Here is a 24,431-nt window from a genome sequence, read left to right as displayed (position 1 = left end):
TGGCTGTGATGTTCCTAGGCTCGCAGCTCCTCAGCACCCTGGGCCCACAGGCTCTGGCCTCCAGAGCAGCAGGACAGGTGGGCAGCCCGAGAGTCATGGACCCCCGGGCAGGTAGGGTCTAGACTCTAGAGCAGCCTGTCACGGACTCGCAGTTCCTGCCCATTTTTGGCTCAGTGTGGTGCCTGGGGGGAACCCCCTTCAGTGCAACAGCCCTCCTCGGGTGTCCACTCTATTTCAGGGGTTACGCCTTAGGCCCCTCCACCTCCTGGAACCGCAACACTCTGAGCCTTAGCACGCCTGTCTCGCGCCATGGGCCCCCTGAGGGAGTCCCCTCGCTCTGGTCCCTGGGGCCTCCGCTCCCAGAGGGAATAATGCCTCCCTGTCCTCTAGCCCGGAGCGACTCTCAGCCAGCGTAAAACAGGAGGGTTTATTGAGGGTCTAAACACTGTACAGGAAACTCTCAGGGCCTCAGGCCTGGCCTCCCTCAGTACTGTACAGCTAGGTTTGTCCCACCTCCAGGTGGGCTCTGTCTGCTCTCTCTTTCTAGCCCAGAAAACCTCCTTCCAGCTGGGCATCTGATATCACCTCCCTCAACTCCCGCCTCTCTCCTTTGTCTTCTGTCCCAGGCAGACAAGGTTGCCTGGGCCTCCTCTCCTCCCAGCCTCTCCTCTCATCCGTCCTTTGTTCTCCACTGGTTGGAAACAGCTGGTCAGGTCACCGGGGTCCTCTCTCTGTAGCCCATTTTCCTCTCACTGGCCAGAACCAGCTGTGACTCACTAGCTGGGCCTCCAGGTCACCAGTCACTGGGGTATCCATTCTCCAGGCCCCCCCAGTCACCTTCCATCCCAACCACACTCAATGAGACACAAACCCTCCCAGACACCCTCAACACCAGTCAACTCTCACCTGGGCACAGAGGTCCCCGAGCCACCCCCATCACAATCTCCCCTCACTGAAATTCAAATCATCCAGCAACCCCCACCCCAATCACTTCTCACTGAGACACAGAAACCCCCCAGCTACCTCTCAACCACAATCACCCCTCAATGACACAAGACCCCCCCCATTCACCACCCATTCCAATCACTCCTCAATGATACACAGACCTCCCCAGACACTACCCACCAAATCACCTCTCAATTGGACGCAACCCCCACCCCCAGCCACCCCACCGCAATTGTTATGCTAATAAGAAGCTCACAGGATCTTTTTTTAGGGGAAAAAGCAATACTCCACATTTATTGAAGATATAACAATTAGAATATGGATTTAATTACACCACACACACACACTGTCCCGCCAGTCAATGTTATAGTTACCAGTTTAGAGTCTGGATTGATTTAGTGGCCAGCCAGGTTGATCACAACTAGGTAGGAACTGGGTTCTGTCGGTCACGACACGGTGCTCTGGGGAAGTCTTGGCAGGACGAACCCAAAGATTCATAGCAAAGCACCCTGTTTATATAGTGATTTTTAAATTGGGATTAATGAGTTTTGCACCATTATGCTGTAATTTATTGTTGATGGATGAGGGCTTGCTTTTTTATTTATTTTTTATTTTGTATTTTTATTAAGCTTTAAGGGAGTTGTTTTATGCAGGTTTTGATTATAGTTATTTCAATTTTATTGACAGGTGTCTGTTTTATTTTTAGAGTTGTTAATTTGCCTTTTTTTGACATTTTAATAGGGGTGTGTTGCAGCCTCCTCGCGCCTTTGCGTTTGTCTCCAGTTCCTCTCCAGAACATGTGGTTCAGCGATGGCCTTTACACTTATTTTTTAACACACATTCCTCAGTCACACACAAAACAGAATCAATTTACACCGAATATTTTGAACAGGAACATCAGGTTGCAATGCAGAAGGAAAACACTCCTGGCATTCTTTTACTTACTTTAAAATGCTAAACCTACAGCAAAGTGGTGACAATCAAAGGTCTGTTCCTGCCTTAAAATGAGCTCAAATACAGAATTATACAAAATACAAACATAAAATCCTTCTACTACACAATCGCCCCTCACTGAGACACAGACCCCCTCCCACTACCCCCCACCACAATCACCCCTCACTTAGATTCAGATCCTCCAGCAACTCCCACCCTCTGGGCAGCAAGCAACGGTCACCACAACTCCCCACTGCCCTTCCCTGTCATGCAGTGGGCAGCCAGCAGGGACAGGGGCAGGGACAGCCCTGATCAGAGCACATCTAAATCAGAGGCTGCAGAGAAGGCAGCAGGAGCCCCCAGGTACAGAAGTCCCCTGCCCCTGGGCATCTGCAGAGGGTGCAGAAGGGGCGAGAAGGGTCCTGTTCTTTCAGGATGTGTCCATGAAATCCTCGGTGTGAAGGGGGCAGAACATGTATCACCCACAGGCTGTGTGCGGATCTGGGTTTTCTTCATGGCCTGGTCACCTGCAGAGTCTACCCAATGGTTCCCTGGAACTGAGCAGGAGGACAGGAAAGAATCAAACTGTGTAATATGCAAAGCTGTGTAATCGCCCCTGAGAGCTCTGAGGAACTGTACCCGGCCACTCTGCACCGTCTGTGTCCAGGCAGTTATCAAACCGCTCTCTTCTGTGGAATGCGGGCGTCATGGAGTCCCCCGGCGATGCTCTGGAACTGTTCCCCACAAAGCCAGTCAGGACTTTGGGGAGCCTCCTCTCCCTTGGAACAGACTTTTTCAGGGCAAGAAGCTCACATGTCTTCACCTCCTGGGTCTCTCCTTGGAGCATTCAGCATCCTCTGCCCCTCCGCGTGCTTCCCACAGCGAATCAGCCCCAGCAAAGTCCTGGGGAAGCCACAGGGTCCTGCACCCCCACTTCACAGTCAGACATGACTCTCAGCCAGCCGTAAAACAGAGGTTTATTCAATAACAGGAACACAGTCTAAAACAGAGCTTCCAGGTACCGCAAACCGGACCCCTTGGCCGGGTCCATTCTGGGGAGCAGTGAGGCAGACCCCACGTCTGCACTTCACTCCACGTTCCCAACCGATTCCAGACTCCAGCCCCTCCTCTCTGGGCTTTGTCTCTTTCCCGGGCCAGGAGGCCACCTGACCTCTTTGTTCTCCCCCACCTTTAGCATCCCCTTGCAAGGGTGGTGGGGAAGGGCCTGGCCATTAGTTGCCAGGCGACAGCTAGTAGGCCAGGAACTGAGGCCCCCCCACAGTATTTAGAGGAATATTAAGAATAGCCCCATTTTGTCACAGCGGGACATTGCTCCAGGGCAGTGGTTCCCAAACTTTAACAACCTGTGAACCCCTTTCACTAAAATTTCAACTCTCGTGAACCCCCTCCTAAAAATAAATATTTCCAGGGATTTTCTCCTTTACCCGAGTAGAAATGATAAAAGCCGTGATCTTGGAAATATAACATTTGTTTTTATGACATACTTCTTACACACTATTTATTATTAATTATTATTTATCATTACAGTATGTTTATTACATTATGAAAATGGCACCACTCTTCCAAGATCTCACTTTCGTAGCTTGTATCACATTGAAGAAACCTGTTATAAGACAAGGCTCCTATGGTTCATCAAGGAGTATCAGATGTCAAACAGCAGGAAGGTATTTAAGAAGCCAACTCGAAGAGTTCCTCCTACACGAGCATTCAGGGCTTGAGCAGTCCAGGCAAACAACAAACGTTACAAAAAAGCTTAAACTTGTTCTTCATAATAATTTTAAAACGATACTGGCTGCCTATTTTATTTTAAAAACAGCAAAAAATAGCCACCTCCCTTTCCATTTCTTGAAGTTTAATCCTTCTCAGTGTGATAGAGATGCTTGCTTTGATCTGCTTAGCTCTTGGAAGTCCAGGGGATCCAGGCTGCTGATCCTGTGCTTCTCAGGGTCTCTAGGGACAGCTCTGTCCCCCATTAGCCCCAAGAACCCCCTATAACATTTCGTGACCCCAGTTTGGGAACCACTGCTTTAGGGGCACAGGTGCCCTCCCCGGGCCCTACATGCTCCCATACACGTTGTTTCCTGGCTGCTGCAGCTCCCAGGGTGGGAGATGCCCCTTTCTGCTCTGCTGTTGTGCAGTGGGGGAGGTATAAACTAGGGAAGTCTCTTCCAAGCCTGCCAGGGCCCCAAATCCCTCGATGTGCCTAGAATGCCCCCGGCAGCACTGGCTGTGATGTTCCTAGGCTTGCAGCCCTACAGCACCCTGGGCCTACAGGATCTGGACTCCAGGGCAACGTGACAGGTGGACAGCCCCAGAGTCACAGACCGCAGGGCAGGCAGGGTCTGGGCTCTAGGGCAGCTCCAGAGTCACGGATCCCACAACCTTCCCCCTCGTGGCAAATTTCAGCATTTCAGCTTCTGCCCCAAATGGGAACCCAGACGAGTTTTGAGCTAGTGACTCCTTCCGGCAGTGGAGGAGTCGCACAAAATTGCCATCCCACAAAATCTCATATAAAGAGTTTGAATTGTAACACTGTCACCCAACGCTGTCTGTCGCGTGTTCTCAGCATCTGCCTTCAAAGGAATGTAAGGCTGAATTTGTCCCATAGCATCCAATGCTGCATCGTTAGTGCCAGGCCCACGGTTAGCAATTCTGGGCCCCAGGGCAGAACAGTCAATGGGCATCTTCTGGCACGGCCAGGGCTTCCACATGCCCTCCCAGCTATCTTTGCTGCCACCAGTACCACCTCGCACGCGCCTAGGAGCCCTGTGGCCCACCCGGGCGATTTAAAAGGCCTGGAGTTCCCGGCCAGTGCCGTTGCTACTGTGGCAGTGACAGTGGCTGGGAGACCCCAGACCTTTTAAATCCCCTGGGCACTTGCCCCCCCCTTCCCGCCCCCTTTTCTGCAGGCCTGATTAGAGCAGAAAACTGAATCAACAACCCTGAGCCTTGCAGATGAATATTGCCTCCTAACAGGCACTGTTTCTGTAGATAGGCACAACCACAAGGAAGACTTCTGCTTTGACGCTTTCTCTAGACTGCCTCTAATCCAATGGCTATGACCTTTTCCAGAAGACTGTACCCCTTCCAGGAGTCGGATTTGTCCTGTGTACCCCCAAGTTTCACCTCCCTCAGAAACGACTTGCTTACAAATCAGATGTAAAAATACAAAGGTGTCACAGCGACTAGTACTGAAAAATTGCTACTTTCTCAGGTTTACCATATAATTATAAAATAAATCATTTGGAATATAACTACTGTACTTACATTTCAGTGTACTGTATATAGAGCAGTATAAACAAGTCATGGCCTGTATGACATTTTAGTTTGTACTGACTTTGCTAGTGCTTTTTGTGTAGCCTGTGGTAAAACCAGGCAAATATCTAGATGAGTTGATGTATCCCCTGGAAAATCTCTGCGTACCCTGGATGAGAACCACTGCTCCATCACCATTCACACAGCATGGCTCTCTGACTCCCTTTGGTGGCTGGACCACATAGCAGCTTTTGAGTCTGCTTTGAGCTAAGGGTACGTCTACACTAGCCGCAAGATCGGCAGGTAGTAATCTATCTATGGGGGATCGATTTATGGTGTCTACGCTACATGCAATAAATTGATCCCCGATCCCTCTCCCGTCGATTGCTGAACTCCAGCTCGGTGAGAGGTGAAAGCAAAGTTGACGAGGGAGCGGAAGCCATCGATCCCACGTCGCGAGGGCGCGAAGTAACTTATTCTAAGTCGATCTAAGATATGTCGACTTCAGCTTCGCTCGTCTCATAGCTGAAGTTGCATTCTTAGATCGATCTTCCTACCCCACCCCCACCCCCAGTGTAGACCAGGCCAAAGAGAGCTGCTGGGTTCTTTATCCCTTGCAGTAGAGATTCATACTTTTATCTGCTCGGGTACCTAGTAATGGGACATCCTTGGACGGGTCATTACCAGTGGGGATTAGATTTTAACAAAATACATTTAAATTCAGATCGATGCAAACACATTTAAATGGAATTCAAGTTGAATTCATCTGGTAGCTAATGATAATCCTCTGAAGATCCTTGGTGGCTGTAAGGTATATACTGCCTGAGCGAAAAGAGTCATAGCTGTTAAATAAAAGTCAGTCACCAACTCATAAATGTCTGTGTTGCCCCACCTCTTGGAGGCACAAAATCACACCTCATAAGTGTGACTAGGGTGACCAGACAGCAAGTGTGAAAAATCGGGGCATAGTGTGGGAAGTAATAGGCACTTATATCAGAAAAATCCCTGAATATCAGGACTGTCCCTATAAAATCGGGACATCTGATCACCCTAAGTGTGAGTCACATCTGCATTTTCTTTAGATTTTATGGCAGATCCCAGCTTTTCTGGTGCAATTTTGTTGTGGCTACCTAAAAAGTAGTATGGGAGCACTGCTTCTGCAATCACAGTCATCTAGCATCCTATGCTTCAGGAAAGGGGATCAGGAAGCAGCTATCACATGTATTTCTGATAGTGTTTGATTTTGCTTCTGCTAAAAGAATCCAAAAGCGCAGCCCTGCACGCATCTGGTTTGCAAAACACATTGTTCTATTGCAGTGATTTTCAAAGGGGCCTGTGAAGTTACGTGTCCAGATCCACTAACTCCTTTTAGAGATTGCAACCTTAATGTCTTTTGGGGAAAAGATTTGGTGTCTCATAGGAAGGATAGAGGGTGATAGTCAAAGGTAGGCCAGACGGTGAGGGTGGCAAACCAGTGGAAGGGGCTGGAACCCAAACTAGCTTAGAATAAATTAAGCCCTCTCATAAATGTGTTAAGCCCTTAACCTGTGTCCTTTGGAGAAGCCAGACTGAGGTGCCATTTATGGGTTGTTCGGATGGGAGCAAATGCCTATGTGATGATCCGGTCAAAAGCATGTCAGTAGTCTGGAAAGAATTCACTTTATAGAGACACCTGCAGATTTCTGGGGATTACATGCTGGAACTTCCTTTAAATTATTGGTTTTGGTAAAGCATTTTGAGATCCTCTGAGGGAAAGCGCTAGAGAATGACCGAGTAACAAGCAAAAAATTTCCTTTTGGGGAAGGATTGGATCTAAACAGGGTTAATGAAAACCTCCCCAGACCCGGTCACGTTTGCACTGCTACCTAGGGGCCGTAGCCTTGTGGGTAGGTGGATCATAACAGCAGAGACAAGCGCTGTCATTGCCAATGGCTTCTGGGTGCACTGGTTAGGGATCATTTCTCAGTCAATGCTGGAACTGAGCAATGAGGCAGACCCCTCGCCCTGTCACATACCAACGTGAAAGAGCCTTAGAGGCAAGAGAACATCTGATATTTACCACAGCTCTTTTGTCTTTAAACCATGATTTGAGGACTTCAGTAACTCAGACATAGGTCAGGGGTTTGTTACAGGAGTGGGTGGGGGAGATTCTGTAGCCTGCATTGTGCAGGAGGTCAGACTAGAAGACCATAATGGTCCCTTCTGACCTTGAAGTCTGTGAGTCCAGCACTTTATCCACTACCCCTTTTGCAGGTTTCTGCAAAATCCAACCAGGAGTTCTTTGTTTCTGCTCTATAACCCATATGATAGCAATAAAGTTGAATTAATTGGCAGAACCATAGTGGGAGGCTCTCGGTGATAGCGGGGAGTATTTATTTCTCCTGGAAACTTTCATGTTTGGAGCAAACATCTCAACCAGAGAGTGCTGCCTTTGGGCAACACTGTTGGTGCCAGGGACATCTTCTGTGGCCAGTGTGGTGTTCTTAGGTGTATTAGGAAGCGCCATGGAAGGGGCTCTAGGCACAGCTATAAAGACCAGAGAAAATGAGGCCACAACGATATGGACTATACACTAGGAACCAAAGCTGCAACCTGCTCAAGATTACACCAGCTCCTTCCACAACACGTTTGTTAATATCCTCTATCAAAATGCTATCTCTGCAGGGAGGACTGTTCTGATCACTAGCAATCAAGTCAGAAAAAAGAAGGGGGATAGAAGAGGCATTTGTGGAAGGTGGGACTAATTCAGTACTCCTGGTTGAGAGAAGGATTAAATGTTCTATTTCTCAAAATTAATCTCAACCATCTCAGATTCCTACCTGAATAATTCCTGCGAAGGTCAGACACAAGAACTAAAACTACAAGGTGCATAGGGACAAAGTGTTATTTTCTGAGATTTACTTCATCTCTTAAGAGGTGCCCGGGTTTCTCCTTCATCTGCTGATTGTCCTTCAGTAGCTGGGGATGATTCCATTGATTTACAGTTGGGGGAGATCACAGTGCATGGAAGCATCTGGGGAGGTCCAGTAATTACAGCTGTGGGCACCCGACATCACTGAGACTCAATGACCCCCGGTTTATAAAACAAGAGTTTACGGGCATTTCCACTCACAACAGACTCACCATGGAGTAGATATGGATATCTCCCCAGCTGGGGCTTTTCTGGGAACAACTCTCCCCAATTAGTGTCATTGCCTTGGGAAGGAGAATTGTTGATGGGTCTGGTGCAAGGACACCTAGGGGGCATGGAGATGGTGCAGTGTACAATTAAAAGTCAAATAGGAGACAGAAGATTCTGAAAGTCCAGCAGGGACCATTGTGATCATCTCGTCTGACTTTCTGCATAACACGAGCCAGAGAACCTCACCCAGTCATTTCTGCCAGACAGCCTGCACAAGGCTCAGCTCCCACTTGGGGCAGGGACTGTTCCTCAACGTGTGTCTGTGCAGCACTCGGCACAGCATCCCATGGACTAGGGGCCGTCTCTCTCTACATGATGATGCTGTGCCAAGTGCAGTGGGGCCCTGATCTTGGTTGGGGCTACCACTGTGAATAATCATGTATTCCGAGTGATTGTGAGGCTGTGGTCACAGTGTGGGGCAATTTTCATTGTGCTGCCGTGGTGGTGGTGAGGTCCCTTTTCAAAAGCTTGGGAAACCGCTGCTCAAAAGCAGTTAAGACACTAGATGAGGATCTGAGTGGAAACAGGTTTATTTGCATTATTGCAGAGGCATCTGAGGGGCAACGGAAGGGTAAGAACTGCGCCCTACAGTCAAATCATCGAACAGGGCAAAAGCAAATTCCACCGGAGCGTGCTGTGTTTTTCATGTTCAGGCTGAGATGGGTGAGAGCACAGGACAGAAAGCGTCAGGGCAGTTGTTGTGGTGGGTTTCTGGGAACCTAGTACTGGGAGATAAGAAAAAAAGAAACAGCCATCAGGACCAAAATACAGTGGGACCCCAATAAATTATCATAGATTTTAAGGCCAAAAGAAACCAATATGAACATCTAGTCTGAGCTCCTGCATTACACAAGCGAGAGAACCTCACCCAAAAATTTCTGCATTAAGCCCGTAACTTCTGTTTGAGCTAGAGCATATATTTTAGAAAGATATCCAGTCTTGACTTAAAGACTTTAATCCACCACTTACCTAAGGAACTTGTTCAAATAGCTAATTCCCCTCCCTGTTAAAAAATGCACCTTATTTCTAGTCTGAATTTATCTTGCTTTAGCTTCCATCCATTAGGACTTCTTATGCCTCTGCTAGATTAAAGAGCTGTCTACTACCAGAAGTCTCTTCCCCAATATAGGTAATTATATGCCAGGATCAAGTAATCTTTTAACCTTCTCTTGGATAAGCTAAATAGATGAAACACCCTGAGATGCTTTTTTCCAGGCTTTGAATCCATCCCAGGGCTCTTCTCCAAACCCTCTCCTATTATCTCAACATCCTTTCTAAAGTATGAACACCCTAATTAGACATACTGGGGCCAATTCTCTACTGATGTAACTTCATTTAAAGTTAATGGAAAGTTTGGTCCCATATTCCATTACTGGCATCATCAACTTCAGATCCCTGCTACTATAACATTGCAGTTGCTAGGCTCCGGTGAGAGAACATCAGAGCAAAGGTAGTTTCTGATTCATAGATATCTGGGGCTCCTTTGTTATCATGGAAGAAAAAAAATGATGTGTTATTCCCACTCAGATGACCTGATGCACATTTAATGTAATAGCAAAGGACTCAGCCAAAGCATCCTTCATAGGAAATAATTTACCCTGACTGCATTCTGGGTGATTTTAGAGGACCCTCTTGCAAGAGATTTAATGGATACCCAAAAGAAATTATGGGGCACTTTCATGCTTCTCTAGTGGACTTGTGGGAGAAGAGGTCATCCTCTGATAAGGCCATGGGAAATTGTCATGAGGCCCCTGCTGCCAGTTCATTGTATATTCTAGAATTCCTGGGACATCTCCCAGCTGCAGTAAATTCCAGGAAATTTAAGAGGAACTTTTTGCAAGATGTTCCATGAGTACTGAAGGGAACTGTAGAGATGTCAACATCCCATCGCCCCTGGCAATCTCCCATAACCTCCCTGGAGCTACTGTGGGTTCAGTAGGAGACTGTTTGAGATAACTCCCAGCAGCAATGCCTTCTGGATGCTATAGAAAGCTTTTTGTTTTCTGCATTGTGGATACCGGGCAGTGGGAGAAGTTAACCTGTCATAAACCCTCTGGAGCAACTGGTGTTTCCAAAACATCTTTGCAACCCTGGAAAATGCAGCCAATACTCCTTACTTGGCAAATGTTACCAGACAACAAACCAGTGAAAACATGGATGATTCACTGGATCTGTGGGAAGACAAATGACATGGAGAGGTAATCGCTGCCACTTCCACTGTTGCCTTTAAAGTTGTTGTCACTTACGGTATTGCTGTTGAAACTACCGAAGCCCAGCAAGCTGTGGAATATTTATGATGTGCATTCTGTGTATTTATAATTATGTATCATTGAGTCATTTGATTATCAGATGACTCAGGGAAGCTATGGACTATTTAAACCTGCTGGGGATCTGGCCCCAACATTATTCTCATCCACTGCAGGAAAGGAATATAATCCTTGCAAAAGTTCATACTTCCAAAGGCTGCATAAATTATTTCAACACACCGAATTAATGAGATACAGGGCAACAGAAGTTGCCTAGAGCATTTTGCAAGCAAAGGGTTAGGCTGATAGTCAGCAGCGATGCAGGATACTTTTGAGGCAAAATATGATAGTCAGAAAGCAAAGATAACTGCTTATACTCACCGCTGATTAGAATTGGTTGTTTTGCTGCAACAGAAAGAGAAGTTAGGAATGCACACTGTTCAACTCCTCACCAGGGTAGCAGAGCTTGTAGCATCTAGTAACTTCAGAATAGGCCAAAGGAACTGTGGGACTCTTCACCCTTGTCCAGTGGACTTGTAGGAGAAGAGATCATCCTCCCATGAGGCCATGGGAAATTCTCATGAGACCCCCAGTGGGGATGGGGCTGTATCCCAAAACTCTTGGGATATCTGCTAGGTGCAGTGCATTGTGGGTGTTTGTCAAAGACCCTCTTGCAAGATATTTCATGGGTGCCCAAAGGAATTGTTGAGAGGACATCCTCCCATCAACCCAGGGAATCTCATATAAGCCGACCAATTATGTGCTCACCTGGGGACCCCCAGTAGAAGTGCCTTCTGAGTGATAACAAACGGCCTCCTCTGGTATGTCTCATTGCTACCCCGGGGACTGTGGGAGAGGAGGTCAACCTGCTATAAGCCTCTGGAGATTATCATAAGTCCTGTGAAGTAGAAGGACTTTCCATGCTGCCTTCACAACATGGGCAAATGCACTCAATGCTCCTTGCAGGCAAACATTACCAGACGTTAAGGTAGCTGAAACGGGGTCCATTCACTGATCTGTATGAAGCTGCATAGCATGGGGAGGGAATCTCTGCTACTTACGCTGTTGTCGTCAAAGCTGCCGTCGCCCACGTTGCCGGTGTCTACGCTACCAGACCCCTGCAAGATGGGGAATGTTTATTATGTGTAATGTGTTAATAGCTGTAGGGCTCCAACGGATATTCTATCAACCCTGTGGGGCGACGGACAATTTATAGGATGTGGGGATGTGACGTATTGATTCCAGTGCTTCTCTGGACAATTTACACCAGTAGGAACCTGACTTTGTTGATTTCTCTGAAGCTACGATAAATTTACATCAACTGCGGATCTGCCCCAACATCATTCTCATCCACTGATGGAAACCAAGAGATATTCCTTGGTAAAGCTCCAACATCCCAAACCTGCACATCAGTTATACTAAGTCCACCTGATGAGGACGGCAGTAGCCTAGAGGGTTTTGCTAACAAAGTGCTGGGCTGTTAGTGAGCAGTGAGACAGAATACTATTGAGGCAAAGCATGATAGTCCAATAGCAAAGATAACTGCTGATACTCACCACTGACCAGAATTGGTTGTTTTGCTACAACAGAAAGAGAAGTTAGGAATGCACACTGTTCAACTCCACCTCAGGGTAGCAGAGGTTGTACCATGTTGTATTTTCACAATAGCCACATCAGATCTAACCAACAGGCCAGTCTACCCTGATGATCCTCCCAGGGGTAGACCAGAGGAACGAGCACCCATAGTCCTCTCTCCTAAAAGGCCCAGTATTCCAGTGCTGGCCTCATTAATGACATAGACATAGGCACTATCTCCTTGTTGCTGTTCTGAAAGTACTATATGGTACTCATAGTAACATTTTAACTCTTATGCTATGGTGAGATGCCCTCCCATCTAAGTAGGTTTCTTATTCACAGATATCTGGGTCTCCTCTATTATTCCGCAAGAAAAACGCCAGATTATTCCCACTCAGATGACATGAGGCAAATTTAATCTAATGGCAAAGGAGGCAGCCAAGATACCCTTGATAGGATACAATTGACCCTCCCTTCCTAGGGACTGTTGCCAAGAGCAGTGCTCCCAGTGCCATCTGGTTGATGTCAAAAAGTGTCTTCTGGCCTGTCTCATTGCTACTCCACGGACTGTGGGAGAGTGGGGTCAACCTGCTATAAGCCTCTGGAGATGTTCCTAAGCCCTATGGAGTGGGAAGACTCTCCATGTTGCCTTCGCAACATGGGCAAGTGCAGCCAATGCTCCTCGCAGGCAAATGTTACCGGACATCAAACTAGCTGAAACATGGTCCATTCGCTGATGTGTGTGGAGCTACATGGCATGGGGAGGGAATCTCTGCTACTTACGCTGTTGTCATCAAAGCTGCCGTCTCCCACGTTGCCAGTGTCTACGCTACCGGAGCCCTGCAAGATGGGGAATGTTTATTATGTGTATTGTGGTAACACCTGTAGGGGTCCACGGATATTCCATCGACCCAGTGAGGCCTTGGATAATTTATAGCATCTGGGGATGTGACATAGTGATTCCAGTGTTTCTCTGGACAATTTACACCAGTGGGAACCTGGCCCTGTTATTTCCACTGAAGCTACGGCAAATTTACATCAACTGGGAATCTCGCCACAACATCATTCTCATCCACTTGTGGAAACCAAGGAATAATCCTTGGTAAAGCTCCAACATGCCAAGGCTGAAAATTTGTTATTCCAAGCCTGACTGATGGGATAAAAGGGGTTTGGACAGCAGTAACCTAGAGGGTTTTGCCAACAAAGGGTTGGGCTGTTAATGAGCAGCGATACAGAATACTATTGAGGCAAAGCATGATTGTCTGATAGCAGAGATAGCTGCTGATACTCACCACTGACCAGAATTGGTTGTTTTGCTACAAGAGAAAGAGAAGTTAGGAATGCACACTGTTCAACTCCCCCTCAGGGTAGCAGAGGTTGTACCATGTTGTATTTTCAGAAGAGCCACACCAGATCAGACCAATAGGCCAATCTACCCTGATGATCCTCCCAGGGGTGGAGCAGAGGAATGAGCGCCCATAGTCCTCTCTCCTAAAAGGCCAAGTATTCCAGTGCTGGCCTCATTAATGACATAGACATGGGTACTATCTCCTTGTTGCTATTCTGAAAGTACTATATGGTACTCATAGTAACATTTTAACTCTTATGCTATGGTGAGATGCCCTCCCATCTAAGTCAGTTTCTTATTCACAGATCTCTGGGTGTCCTTTATTATTCCGCAAGAATCAAGCCACATGTAATTCCCACTCACATGGCACAATTTACCCTCAGTTCCTAGGTCTGTTGTCAAGAGCAGTGTATTCCGTGTGATTTCAGTAGGATCTCTTGTGAGAGATTTAGTGGGTGCCCAAAGGAACTGTGAGATACTTCATTCCTGTCTAGTGGACTTGTCGGAGAAGAGATCATTGTCCCATGAGGCCATGGGAAATTCTCATGAGGCCCCCAGTTTGGATGAGCACGTATCCCAAAACTCTTCGGATATCTCCCACATGCAATGCCTTGTGGGTGATGTCAAAGACACTTTTGCAACATAATTCATAGGTGCCCAAAGGAATTGTGGAGAGGACAACCTGCCATCAACCCTGGCATTCTCATTTAAGCTTCCCAAATATGTGTTCACCTGGAGACCCTCTGAGGTAGCTCCCAGTAGAAGTGCCTTCTGAGTGATATCAAAAGCCTTCTTCTGGCATACCTCATTGCTGTGGGAGAAGAGGTCAAAGTGCTATAAACCTCTAAAGATTTTCATAGTCCCTGTGGAGTGGGAGGACTTTCCATTCTGCCTTCGCAACATAGGGAAATGCAGCCAATGCGCCTCACAGGTAAATGTTACCAGACATCAAACTAGCTGAAACAGGGTCCATTCACTGATGTGTGTGAAGCTACATGGCATGGAGAGCGAATCTCTGCTACTTACGCTGTTGTCATCAAAGCTGCCGTCGGCCACGTTGCCGGTGTCTACGCTACCGGAGCCCTGCAAGATGGGGAACATTTCTTATGTGTATTGTGGTAACACTTGTAGGGCTCCAGCAGATATTCCGTCTACCCGGTGGGGCCACAGATAATTTAATGCATTTGGGGATGTGGTGTATTGATTCCAGTGCTTCTTTAGACAATTTACACCAGTGGGAACCTGGCCCCGTTGGCCGTGCCGTCCCTAGGAATTCTGCTGCCCTATGCAGCCCCCCCTTGGGGAAGCGGGATTTTGGGACCCCAGTCCTCCGTGGGGGGTGGGGGTCCCAGGCTTTTAATGGGGAGGCTGGCTTGGGGGGCAGAGGGGAACCCCACTCCAGCACTCAGCAGTGGCACAGCTGAGACCGGATAGCTGCACTCCTGCTACTGGTGAATACAGGCCCAGCCCGGCTTCAAAATTCAGGGGAGTGGGGGCAGGGCTGGTCAGGAGAGAGAAGAGGTGGGGCTGGGACAGAGCAGGGGCAGGGACCCTGGGGAAGAGCCAGAGTAGGGCCTGGAGCAGCACGCAGCTGCATAGAGCACCAGGAAATGTGTTGCCCTATATTTCCTAGTGCTCTACGCAGATGTATACTTTGCGTATGGGTAAGGACGGCCCTGCCCGTTGATTCCAGTGCAGCTAAGGGAAATTTACATCAAGTGGAGATCTGGCCACAAAATCATTCTCATCCACTGGTGGAAACCAAGAGATAATCCTTGGTAAAGCATCAACGTCTGAAGCCTGCAAATTTGTAATACCAAGCCTGACCTCTGGGATAAAAGAGGTCAGGACAGCTATAGCCTAGAGACTTTTGCTAACAAAGGGCAGAGCTGTTAGTGAGCAGCAACACAGAATACTATTGAGGCAAAGCATGATAGTCCGATAGCAAAGAGAACTGCTGATACTCACCACTGACCAGAATTGGTTGTTTTGCTGCAACAGAAAGAGAAGTTAGGAATGCACACTGTTCATCTCCACACGAGGGTAGCAGAGATTGTACCATGTATTACTTTCAGAACAGGCAAACCAGATCTGACCAATGTTTCTCGGGATTCTTGCAACCTATAGCTCTTGGTAACTTTTACTCTGTGCTAGGTAGTGTTAGGAAATAAATCAGGGGAGACACGGCCGGCCGACCGATCGATGGCTGGCACAAACAGGACAACATGGGAGTGCTTTCACTTAAAGCTAAACTTTACTTAGTCTCAAGCATGTACACACATCCACAAGAGGTTAGTAACACACCCCCAACCCTCGATAATTGCTGACACTGAGTGTCTCTTGAGTGGCACAGTGGCAGCCCGCGTGCCCATGAGGAACACAAGATGCATCCAGAGGGAGGGACCAGTCCTGAAAAGTCCTCCCCATCTCAAGTTTTTCCTCCTTATTTATACATTAGTAATAGAATGACATGTCCCTTAAAGAAACCTTGTTAAGTAAGCAGTTTCAATGATCAAGCAAGAGGTTTCTTCTGATTATTGTGGTTTCAGGCACTTTACTGGTTTGCCAAAGTCTCCCCATACAACCAATAGGCCAATCTACCCTGATGATCCTCTCAGGGGTGGAGCAGAGGAATGAGTGACACTAGTCCTCTCTCCTAAAATGCCCAGTAGTTCAGTGCTGGCGCATTAATGACATAGATATGGGTACTATCTCCTTGTTGCTATTCTGAAAGTACTACATTGTATTCATGGTAACATTTTAACTCTTATTTTATGCTGAGATGCCCTCCCATCTAAAGAGGTTTCTTATTCACAGATATCTGGGTCTCCTCTATTATTCCACATGAAACAAGCCACATATTATTATCTCTCAGATGTCATGAGGCAAATTTAATAGCAAAAGAGAAAGCCAAGATACAGTTGATAGAACACAATTCATCCTCCCTTCCTAGAACTGTTGCCAAAAGGAATGCATGCCATGTGATTTCGGGAGGATCTCTTGTGAGAGATTTAGTGGGTGCTCAAAGGAACTGTGGGACATGCCATGCCTGTCCCATGGACTTCTAGAAGAAGAGATCATCCTCCTCTGAGGCCATGGGAAATTCTCATGAGGCCCCCAGTTGGGATGGGCATATATCCCAAAACTCTTAGGATATCACCAAGGTGCAATGCTTTGTGGGTGATGTCAAAGACCCTCTTGCAAGATAATTCATGGGTGCCCAAAGAAATTGTGGAGATGACAACCTCTCATCAACCCTGAGAATCTCATTTAAGCCTCCCAAATAAGTGTTCACCTGGAAACCCTCTGAGGTAGCTCCCATTAGAAGTGCTTTCTGAGAGATATCAAAAAGCCTCATGTGGCATGTCTCATTGCTACGCCACGGACTGTGGGAGAGGAGGTCAATCTGCTATAACCCTATGGAGATTTTCATAGGCCCTGTGGAGTGGGAGGACTTTCCATGCTGCCTTCACACTATGGGCAAATGCAGCCAATGCTCCTCGCAGGCAAATGTTACCAGACATCAAACTAGTTGAAATGGGGTCCATGCACTGATGTGTGTAAGGCTACATGGCATGGGGAGGGAATTTCTGCTACTTACACTGTTGTCGTCAAAGCTGCCGTCGGCCACATTGCCGGTGTCAACGCTACCGGAGTCCTGCAAGATGGGGAATGTTTATATGTGTATTATGGTTACACCTATAGGGCTCCAACAGATATTCTATTGACTAGTGGGGCTATGGATAATTTATAGCATGTGGGGATTACAGTGCTTCTCTAAACAATTTACCCCAGCGGGAACATGGCCCTGTTGGCAGATCCATCACTAGCAATTCTGCAGCAGTACGCAGCCCCCCGACTGGGGAGTGGGGAGTTGTGGGGCTCCAGTCCTCTGGGGAAGGGAGCGGGACCCAGGCCTCCATGGGGAGCCAGGGGTTGCTTGGAGGACCGAGAAGAATCAAACCCCAGTGCTCACCAGCATCATGGCTGGGACTGGATCGCTGCATTCCCACCGTTGTTGAGTGCAGATCCAGCCTGGCTGCAAAACTCAGAGGAGTTGGGGCAAGGCTGGTCAGGGGAGAGAAGTGGTGGGGCTGGGGCAGAGCAGGGGCAGGGGCCGCGGGGAAGAGCCAGAGCAGGGTCTAGAGCAGCACGCAGCTGCTCAGAGCACCAAGAAATTAGTTGCCCCATATTTCCTGGTACCCTACGCAGCTGCTTAATTGGCTTATGGGTAACCACAGCCCTGCCCATTTATTCCACTAAAGCTATGGGAAATTTACATAACTGGGGATCTGGCCACAAAACCATTCTCATCCAAGGGTGGAAACCAAGAGATAATCCTTGGTAAAGCACCGACATCCAAAGGCTGCAAATTTGTAATACCAAGCCTGACCTCTCGGATAAAAGGGGTCAGGACGGCTGTAGCCTAGAGGGTTTTGCTAACAAAGGGTTGAGCTGTTAGTGAGCAGCGATACAGAATACTATTGAGGCAAAGCATGATAGTCTGATAGCAAAGATAACTGCTAATACTCACCACTGACCAGAATTGGTTGCTTTGCTACAAGAGAAAGAGAAGTTAGGAATGCACACTGTCCAAATCCTCACCAGGGTAGCAGAGGTTGTACCATCTGGTAACTTCAGAACAGCCACAACAGATCACACCAATAGGCCAATCTACCCTGATGATCCTCCCAGGGGTGGAGCAGAGGAATAAGCGCCCCTAGTCCTCTCTCCTAAAAGGTCCAGTATTCCCGAGCTGGCCTCATTAATGACGTAGACATGGGTACTATCTCCTTGTTGCTATTCTGAAAGTACTACATGGTACTCATGGTAACATTTTAAGTCTTATGCTATGCTGAGATGCCGTCCCCATCTAAGTAGGTTTCTTATTCACAGATATCCGGGTCTCCTCTATTATTCAGCAAGAAAGAAACCACATATTATTCCCACTGAAATGACATGAGGCAAATTTAATCTAATAGCAAAGGAGGGAGCCAAGATACCCTTGATAGGACACAAGTGACCGTCACTTCCAAGGACTGCTGCCAAGAGCAGTGCATTCCGTGTGATTTCGGAAGGCTCTTTTGTGAGAGATTTAGCGGGTGCCCAATGGAATTGTGGGATATTTCATGCCTGTCCAGTGGACTTGTAGAAGAAGAGATCATCCTCCCATAAGGCCATGGGAATTCTCATGAGGCCCCCAGTTGGGATGGGGATGTATCCCAAAACTATTGGGATATCTCTCAAGTGCAATGCCTTGTGGGTGATGTCAAAGACACTCTTGCAAGATATTTTATGGGTGCCCAAAGGATTTGTGGAGAGGACAACCTCCCATCAACCTTGGCAATCTCATTTATGCCTCCCAAACATGTGTGCACCTGGAGACCCTCTGAGGTAGCTCCCAGTAAAAGTGCCTGCTGAGTGTTATCATAAAATCTCTTCTGGCCTGCCTCGTTGCTACCCCGGGGACTGTGGCAGAGGAGGTCAACCTGCTGTAAGCCTCTGGAGATTTTCATAGTTCCTGTGGAGTGGGAGGACTTTCCATGCTGCCTTCGTAACACGGGCAAACTCAGCCAATGCTCCTCCCAGGCAAATGTTACCAAACATCAAACTAGCTGAAACGGGGTTAATTCACTAATGTGTGTGAAGCTACATAGCATGGGGAGGTAATGTCTGCTACTTACACTGTTGTCATCAAAGCTGCCATCACCCACGTTGCCAGTGTCTACGCTACCAGAGCCCTGCAAGATGGGGAATGTTTATTATGTGTATTGTGGTAACACCTGTAGGGCTCCAGCAGATATTCCATCTACCCGATGTGGCCACGGAGAATTTAATGCATTTCGGGATGTGGTGTATTGATTCCAATGCTTCTCTAGACAATTTACACCAGTGGGAACCTGGCCCATTGGCAGGGCTGTCACTAGCAATTCTGCGGCCCTACGCAACCCCTTTACGGGGGGTGGGGTTGTAGGGCCCCTGGTCTCCATGAGGGGGAGTGAGTCCCAGGCCTCCATGGGGGGAGTGGCTTGGGGGGCAGAGGGGAACCACCAGTGGGATGGCTGGGACCTGATCGTTGCACTCCTGCTACTGGGGAATTCAGACCCAGCTGGCTGCAAAACTCAGGGGAGTGGGGGCAGGGCTGGTCAGGGGAGAGAAGAGGTAGGGTGGGGCAGAGCAGGGGTGGGGGCCCTGGGGAAGAGCCAGAGCAGAGGCTGGAGCAGCATGCAGCTGTGTAGCCCCAAATTTCCTAGTGCCCTAGGCAGCTGTGTACTTTGCGTATGGATAAGGACGACTCTGCCCATTGATTCTAGTAAAGTTATGGGAAATTTGACTGCTGATACTCACCACTGACCAGAATTGGTTGTTTTGCTACAACAGAAAGAGAAGTTAGGAATGCACACTGTTCAACTCCCCACAAGGCTAGCAGAGGTTATACCAGCTAGCAACTTCAGAATAGTCACACCAGATCAGACCAATAGGCCAATCTACCCTGATGATCCTCCCAGGGGTGGAGCAGAGGGACAGTGACACTAGTCCGCTCTCTAGAAGACCCAGTATTCCAGTGCTGGACTCATCAATGCCATAGACATAGGTCATAGCTTCCTTGTTGCTACTCTGACATTTTAGCTCTTATGCTATGCTGAGATCCCCACACAGTTAAGTAGGTTTCTTATTCACAAATATCTGGGTGTCCTTTATTACTGTGCAAGAAAAAACCCACATGTTGCTCCCACTTGGATGACATGATGCATATTTAATCAAATAGCCAAGGAGTTGGCCAAAGTACCCTGGGTAGGACACAATTTACCCTCAATTCTTAGAACTATTGCCAAAAGCAGAGCATTTTGGAAGGATCTCTTGTGAGAGATTCAGTGGGTGCCCAAAGGAATTGTGGGACACTTCATGCCTGTCCAGGGGACTTGTAGGAGAAGAGATCATCCTCCCATAAGGCCATGGAAAATTCTCATAAGGCCCCGAGTTTGGATGGGGATGTATCTCAAAACTCCTGGGATATCTCCCAGGTGCAGTGCCCTGTGGATGATGTGAAAAACCTTTTGCAAGATAATTTATAGGTGCCCAAAGGAATTGTGCAGAGGACAACCTCCCATCAACCCTGGCAATCTCATATAACCTCCCAAATATGGGTTCACCTGGACACGGGGTCCATTCACTGATGTGTGTGAAGCTACACAGCATGGGGAGGTAATCTCTGCTACTTACACTGTTGTCGTCAAAGCTGCCGTCTCCCACGTTGCCAGTGTCTACGCTACCGGAGCCCTGCAAAATGGGGAATGTTTATTATGTGTATTGTGGTAACACCTGTAAGGGAATGTCTGCACTACAGGATTATTACAATTTTACAGAAACCGGTTTTTGGAAACAGATTGTATAAAGTCAAGTGCACGCAGCCACACTAAGCACATTAATTCGGCGGTTTGCATCCACGTACCGAGGCTAACGTTGATTTCCAGAGCATTGCACTGTGGGTAGCTAACCCATAGCTATCCCATAGTTCTCGCAGTCTCCCCCACCCATTGGAATTCCGGGTTGAGATCACAATACATGATGGGGCAAAAACAGTGTCGCGGGTGATTCTGGGTAAATGTCGTCAGTCACTCCTCCCCCCGTGAAAGCAACGGCAGACAATCATTTCACGCCCTTTTCCCTGGATTGCCCTGGCAGACGCCATAGCATGGCAACCATGGAGCCTGTTTAGCCTTTTTTCACTCTCACCGTATGTGGACTGGATGCTGCTGACAGACACGGTACTGCAATGCTACACAGCAGCATCCTCTGACCATTGCAAGTTAGCAGAGACGGTTACCAGTCATATTGTACCGTCTGCTGCTGTCATGGATGCTCCTGGCCGGCCTTGGGGAGGTTGGCTGGGGGCGCATGGAGAAAAATGGATATGACTCCCCAAGTGATTCCCTTCTTTAAGTTTTTTCTAGTGAAGAGTCAGTCCTGCCTAGAATATCAGGCAAGCCTACTAAAGAACCAGAGAGGCAAACGGCCGCTCCAGGTGAGAGCCCCAGACATCCCGCAGAAATGATGAACAGCATGCCATTCTAGGGGGTGCCCCTACAATAACCCCACCCATTTCTTCCCTCCTGGGCTACCGTGGCAGTGTCCCCCCATTTGTGTGATGAAGTAATAAAGAATGCAGGAAGAAACAGCCCTGACTTTATTGCCTCTTCAAGCAAAGATAAAAGGAGGGAGAGGAGGCAGCCTCCAGCTGCTACAATATTCCAAGCAGGACTGATCTCCAGGAGACAAAGCTTAAAGAAGGGAATGACCAGGAGTCATTCCTGTTTTTACCCAGGCACCCTTAGCCAATGTTACTGTGGCCAGCCAGGAGCGCTCACGGGATTATGATGACAGACACCCATCATATTGTACTGTCTTCTATCAGGAAGGGAAGGGGATGCTGCTGTGTAGCGCTGCAGAACCGCGTCTGCCAGCAGCATCCAGTAGACATACGATGACATTGAAAAAAGACGAGAAAAGGTTTTTTCTCTTTTCTGTCACGGTGGGGACGGGGAAGGGAAGGGGGCTGACGACATATACTCTAAACCCCCCACGGCAATGTTTTTGACCCTTCAGGCATTGGGAGCTCAGACAAGAATGCAAATGGTTTTCGGAGAATGCGGGAACTGTGGGATAGCTACAGTCGTCAGTCGCCCCTCCCTCCGTGAGTGTCTATTTGATTCTTTGGCTTTCCGTTATGCTTGTCTCAGGTCCTTAAGTTTCACACAGCACTGTTTTGAGTCCCTATCGTGGCCTCTGTCTATCACAGCCTTAGAGATTTTTTTCAAATGCTTTGGCATTTCGTCTTGTGGAATGGAGTTCTGATAGAACAGATTCATCTCCCCATACAGAAATCAGCTTCAGTATCTCCGTACGGTCCATGCTGGAGCTCTTTTTGGATTCTGGGACTGCACGGATCAGAGCTGATCAGAGCTCCACGCTGGGCCAATAGGAAATGAAATTCAAAAGTTCGCAGGGCTTTTCCTGTCTACCTGGCCAGTGCATCCAAGTTCAGATTGCTGTCCAGAGCGGTCACAATGGTGCACTGTGGGACAGCGCCCAGAGGCCAATACCGTTGAATTGCGACCACACTAACCCTAATCCAAAATGGCAATACTGATTTTAGCGCTACTCCCCTCGTCGGGGAAGAATACAGATATGGATATTAAGAGTCCTTTATATCAATATAGAAGGCTTCATTGTGTGGACGGGTGCAGTGTTAATGCGATTTAACGCTGCTAAATTCGATACAAACTCATAGTGTAGACCAGGCCTATATCTCCAACGGATATTCCATCGACCCTGTGGGGCCTTAGATAATTTATAGCATCTGGGCATGTGGCTACTGATTCCAGTGCTTCTCTGGACAATTTACACCAGTGAGAACCTAGCCCTATTGATTCCACTGAAGCTACGGCAAATTTACGTCAAGTGGGGATCTGGCCACAACATCATTCTCATCCACTGGTGGAAACCAAGAGATAATCCGTGGTAAAGCATTGACATCCGAAGGCAGCAAATTTGTAATACCAAGCCTGACCTCTGGGATAAAAGGGTTCAGAATGGCTGTAGCCTAGAGAGTTTTGCTAACAAAGGGTTGGGCTGTTTGTGAGCAGCGATTACAGAATACTATTGAGGCAAAACATAACAGTCCGATAGGAAAAATAACTGCTGATACTCACCACTGACCAGAATTGGTTGTTTTGCTACAAGAGAAAGAGAAGTTAGGAATGCACACTGTTCAACTCCCCACCAGGGTAGCAGAGGTTGTACCATGTAGTATTTTCAGAATAGCCACATCAGATCAGACCAATAGACCAATCTACCCTGATGTCCCTTCCAGGGGTGGAGCAGAGGAATGGGCTCCCCTAGTCCTCTCTCCTAAAAGACCCAGTATTCCAGTGCTGGCCTCACGAATGACATAGACATAGGTAACAGCTCTCTGTTGCTATTCTGAAAGTACTACATGGTGATAATGGTAATATTTAAACTCTTATACTATGCTGAAATCCCCTCACCTCTAAGTCAGTTTCTTATTCACAGATCTCTGGGTGTCCTTTATTATTCCATAAGAAACAAGCCACATGTGATCCCCACTCCATGACTCTCCCTTCCTAGGACTGTTGCCAAGAGCAGTGCATTCCATGTGATTTCAGAAGGATCTCTTGTGAGAGATTTAGTGGGTGCCCAAAGGAATTGTGGGATATTTCCTGCCTGTCCAATGGACTTGTAGGAGAAGAGATCATCCTCCCATGAGGCCATGGGAAATTCTCATGAGGCCCCCAGTTGGGATGGGGATGTATCCCAAAATTCTTGCGATATCTCCCAGGTGCAATGCCTTGTGGGTGATGTCAAAGACACTTTTGCAAGATATTTCTTGGGTGCCCAGAGGAATTGTGGAGATGACAACCTCTCATCAACCCTGAGAATCTCATTTAAGCCTCCCAAATAAGTGTTCACCTGGAGACCTCTGAGGTAGCTCCCATTAGAAGTGCCTTCTGAGAGATATCAAAAAGCCTCATGTGGCATGTCTCATTGCTACCCAATGGACTGTGGGAGAGGAGGTCAATCTGCTATAACCCTATGGAGATTTTCATAGGCCCTGTGGAGTGGGAGGACTTTCCATGCTGCCTTCACACTATGGGCAAATGCAGCCAATGCTCCTCACAGGCAAATGTTACCAGACATCAAACTAGTTGAAATGGGGTCCATGCACTGATGTGTGTAAGGCTACATGGCATGGGGAGGGAATCTCTGCTACTTACGCTGTTGTCGTCAAAGCTGCCGTCACCCACGTTGCCGGTGTCTACACTACCGGAGCCCTGCAAGGTGGGGAATGTTTATTGTGTGTATTGTGGTAACACCTTTCAGTCTCCAGCGGAAATGCCATGTACTC

The 24,431-nt window shown here is 47.8% G+C and overlaps 1 protein-coding gene across 1 annotated transcript in view; it reads right to left on the bottom strand.

The window, feature by feature from the left end:
- Window positions 1–8,841: 8,841 nt before the first annotated feature.
- The window catches only part of LOC115640480 (uncharacterized PPE family protein PPE12-like), a 30,551-nt gene continuing 14,961 nt past the window's right edge, over window positions 8,842–24,431 (bottom strand). The window contains exons 18-32 of the mRNA XM_030543269.1: window positions 24,301–24,357; window positions 23,218–23,241; window positions 20,729–20,785; window positions 19,853–19,876; window positions 19,189–19,245; window positions 18,039–18,062; window positions 17,106–17,162; window positions 15,473–15,496; window positions 14,531–14,587; window positions 13,449–13,472; window positions 12,940–12,996; window positions 12,138–12,161; window positions 11,643–11,699; window positions 10,963–10,986; window positions 8,842–9,060 (exon numbers count right to left, since the gene is read on the bottom strand). Coding sequence (XP_030399129.1) covers window positions 10,969–10,986; window positions 11,643–11,699; window positions 12,138–12,161; window positions 12,940–12,996; window positions 13,449–13,472; window positions 14,531–14,587; window positions 15,473–15,496; window positions 17,106–17,162; window positions 18,039–18,062; window positions 19,189–19,245; window positions 19,853–19,876; window positions 20,729–20,785; window positions 23,218–23,241; window positions 24,301–24,357 — 561 coding nt within the window. The 3' untranslated portion in view covers window positions 8,842–9,060; window positions 10,963–10,968. The remainder of the gene's footprint in view (window positions 9,061–10,962; window positions 10,987–11,642; window positions 11,700–12,137; window positions 12,162–12,939; window positions 12,997–13,448; window positions 13,473–14,530; window positions 14,588–15,472; window positions 15,497–17,105; window positions 17,163–18,038; window positions 18,063–19,188; window positions 19,246–19,852; window positions 19,877–20,728; window positions 20,786–23,217; window positions 23,242–24,300; window positions 24,358–24,431) is intronic.

The sequence above is a fragment of the Gopherus evgoodei genome, unplaced genomic scaffold (genome assembly GCF_007399415.2).
Source record: "Gopherus evgoodei ecotype Sinaloan lineage unplaced genomic scaffold, rGopEvg1_v1.p scaffold_31_arrow_ctg1, whole genome shotgun sequence".
Taxonomy (NCBI): Eukaryota; Metazoa; Chordata; order Testudines; family Testudinidae; genus Gopherus; species Gopherus evgoodei.
Note: the sequence above shows the minus strand (reverse complement) of the source record. Positions and strands in the feature narration are given on the sequence as shown.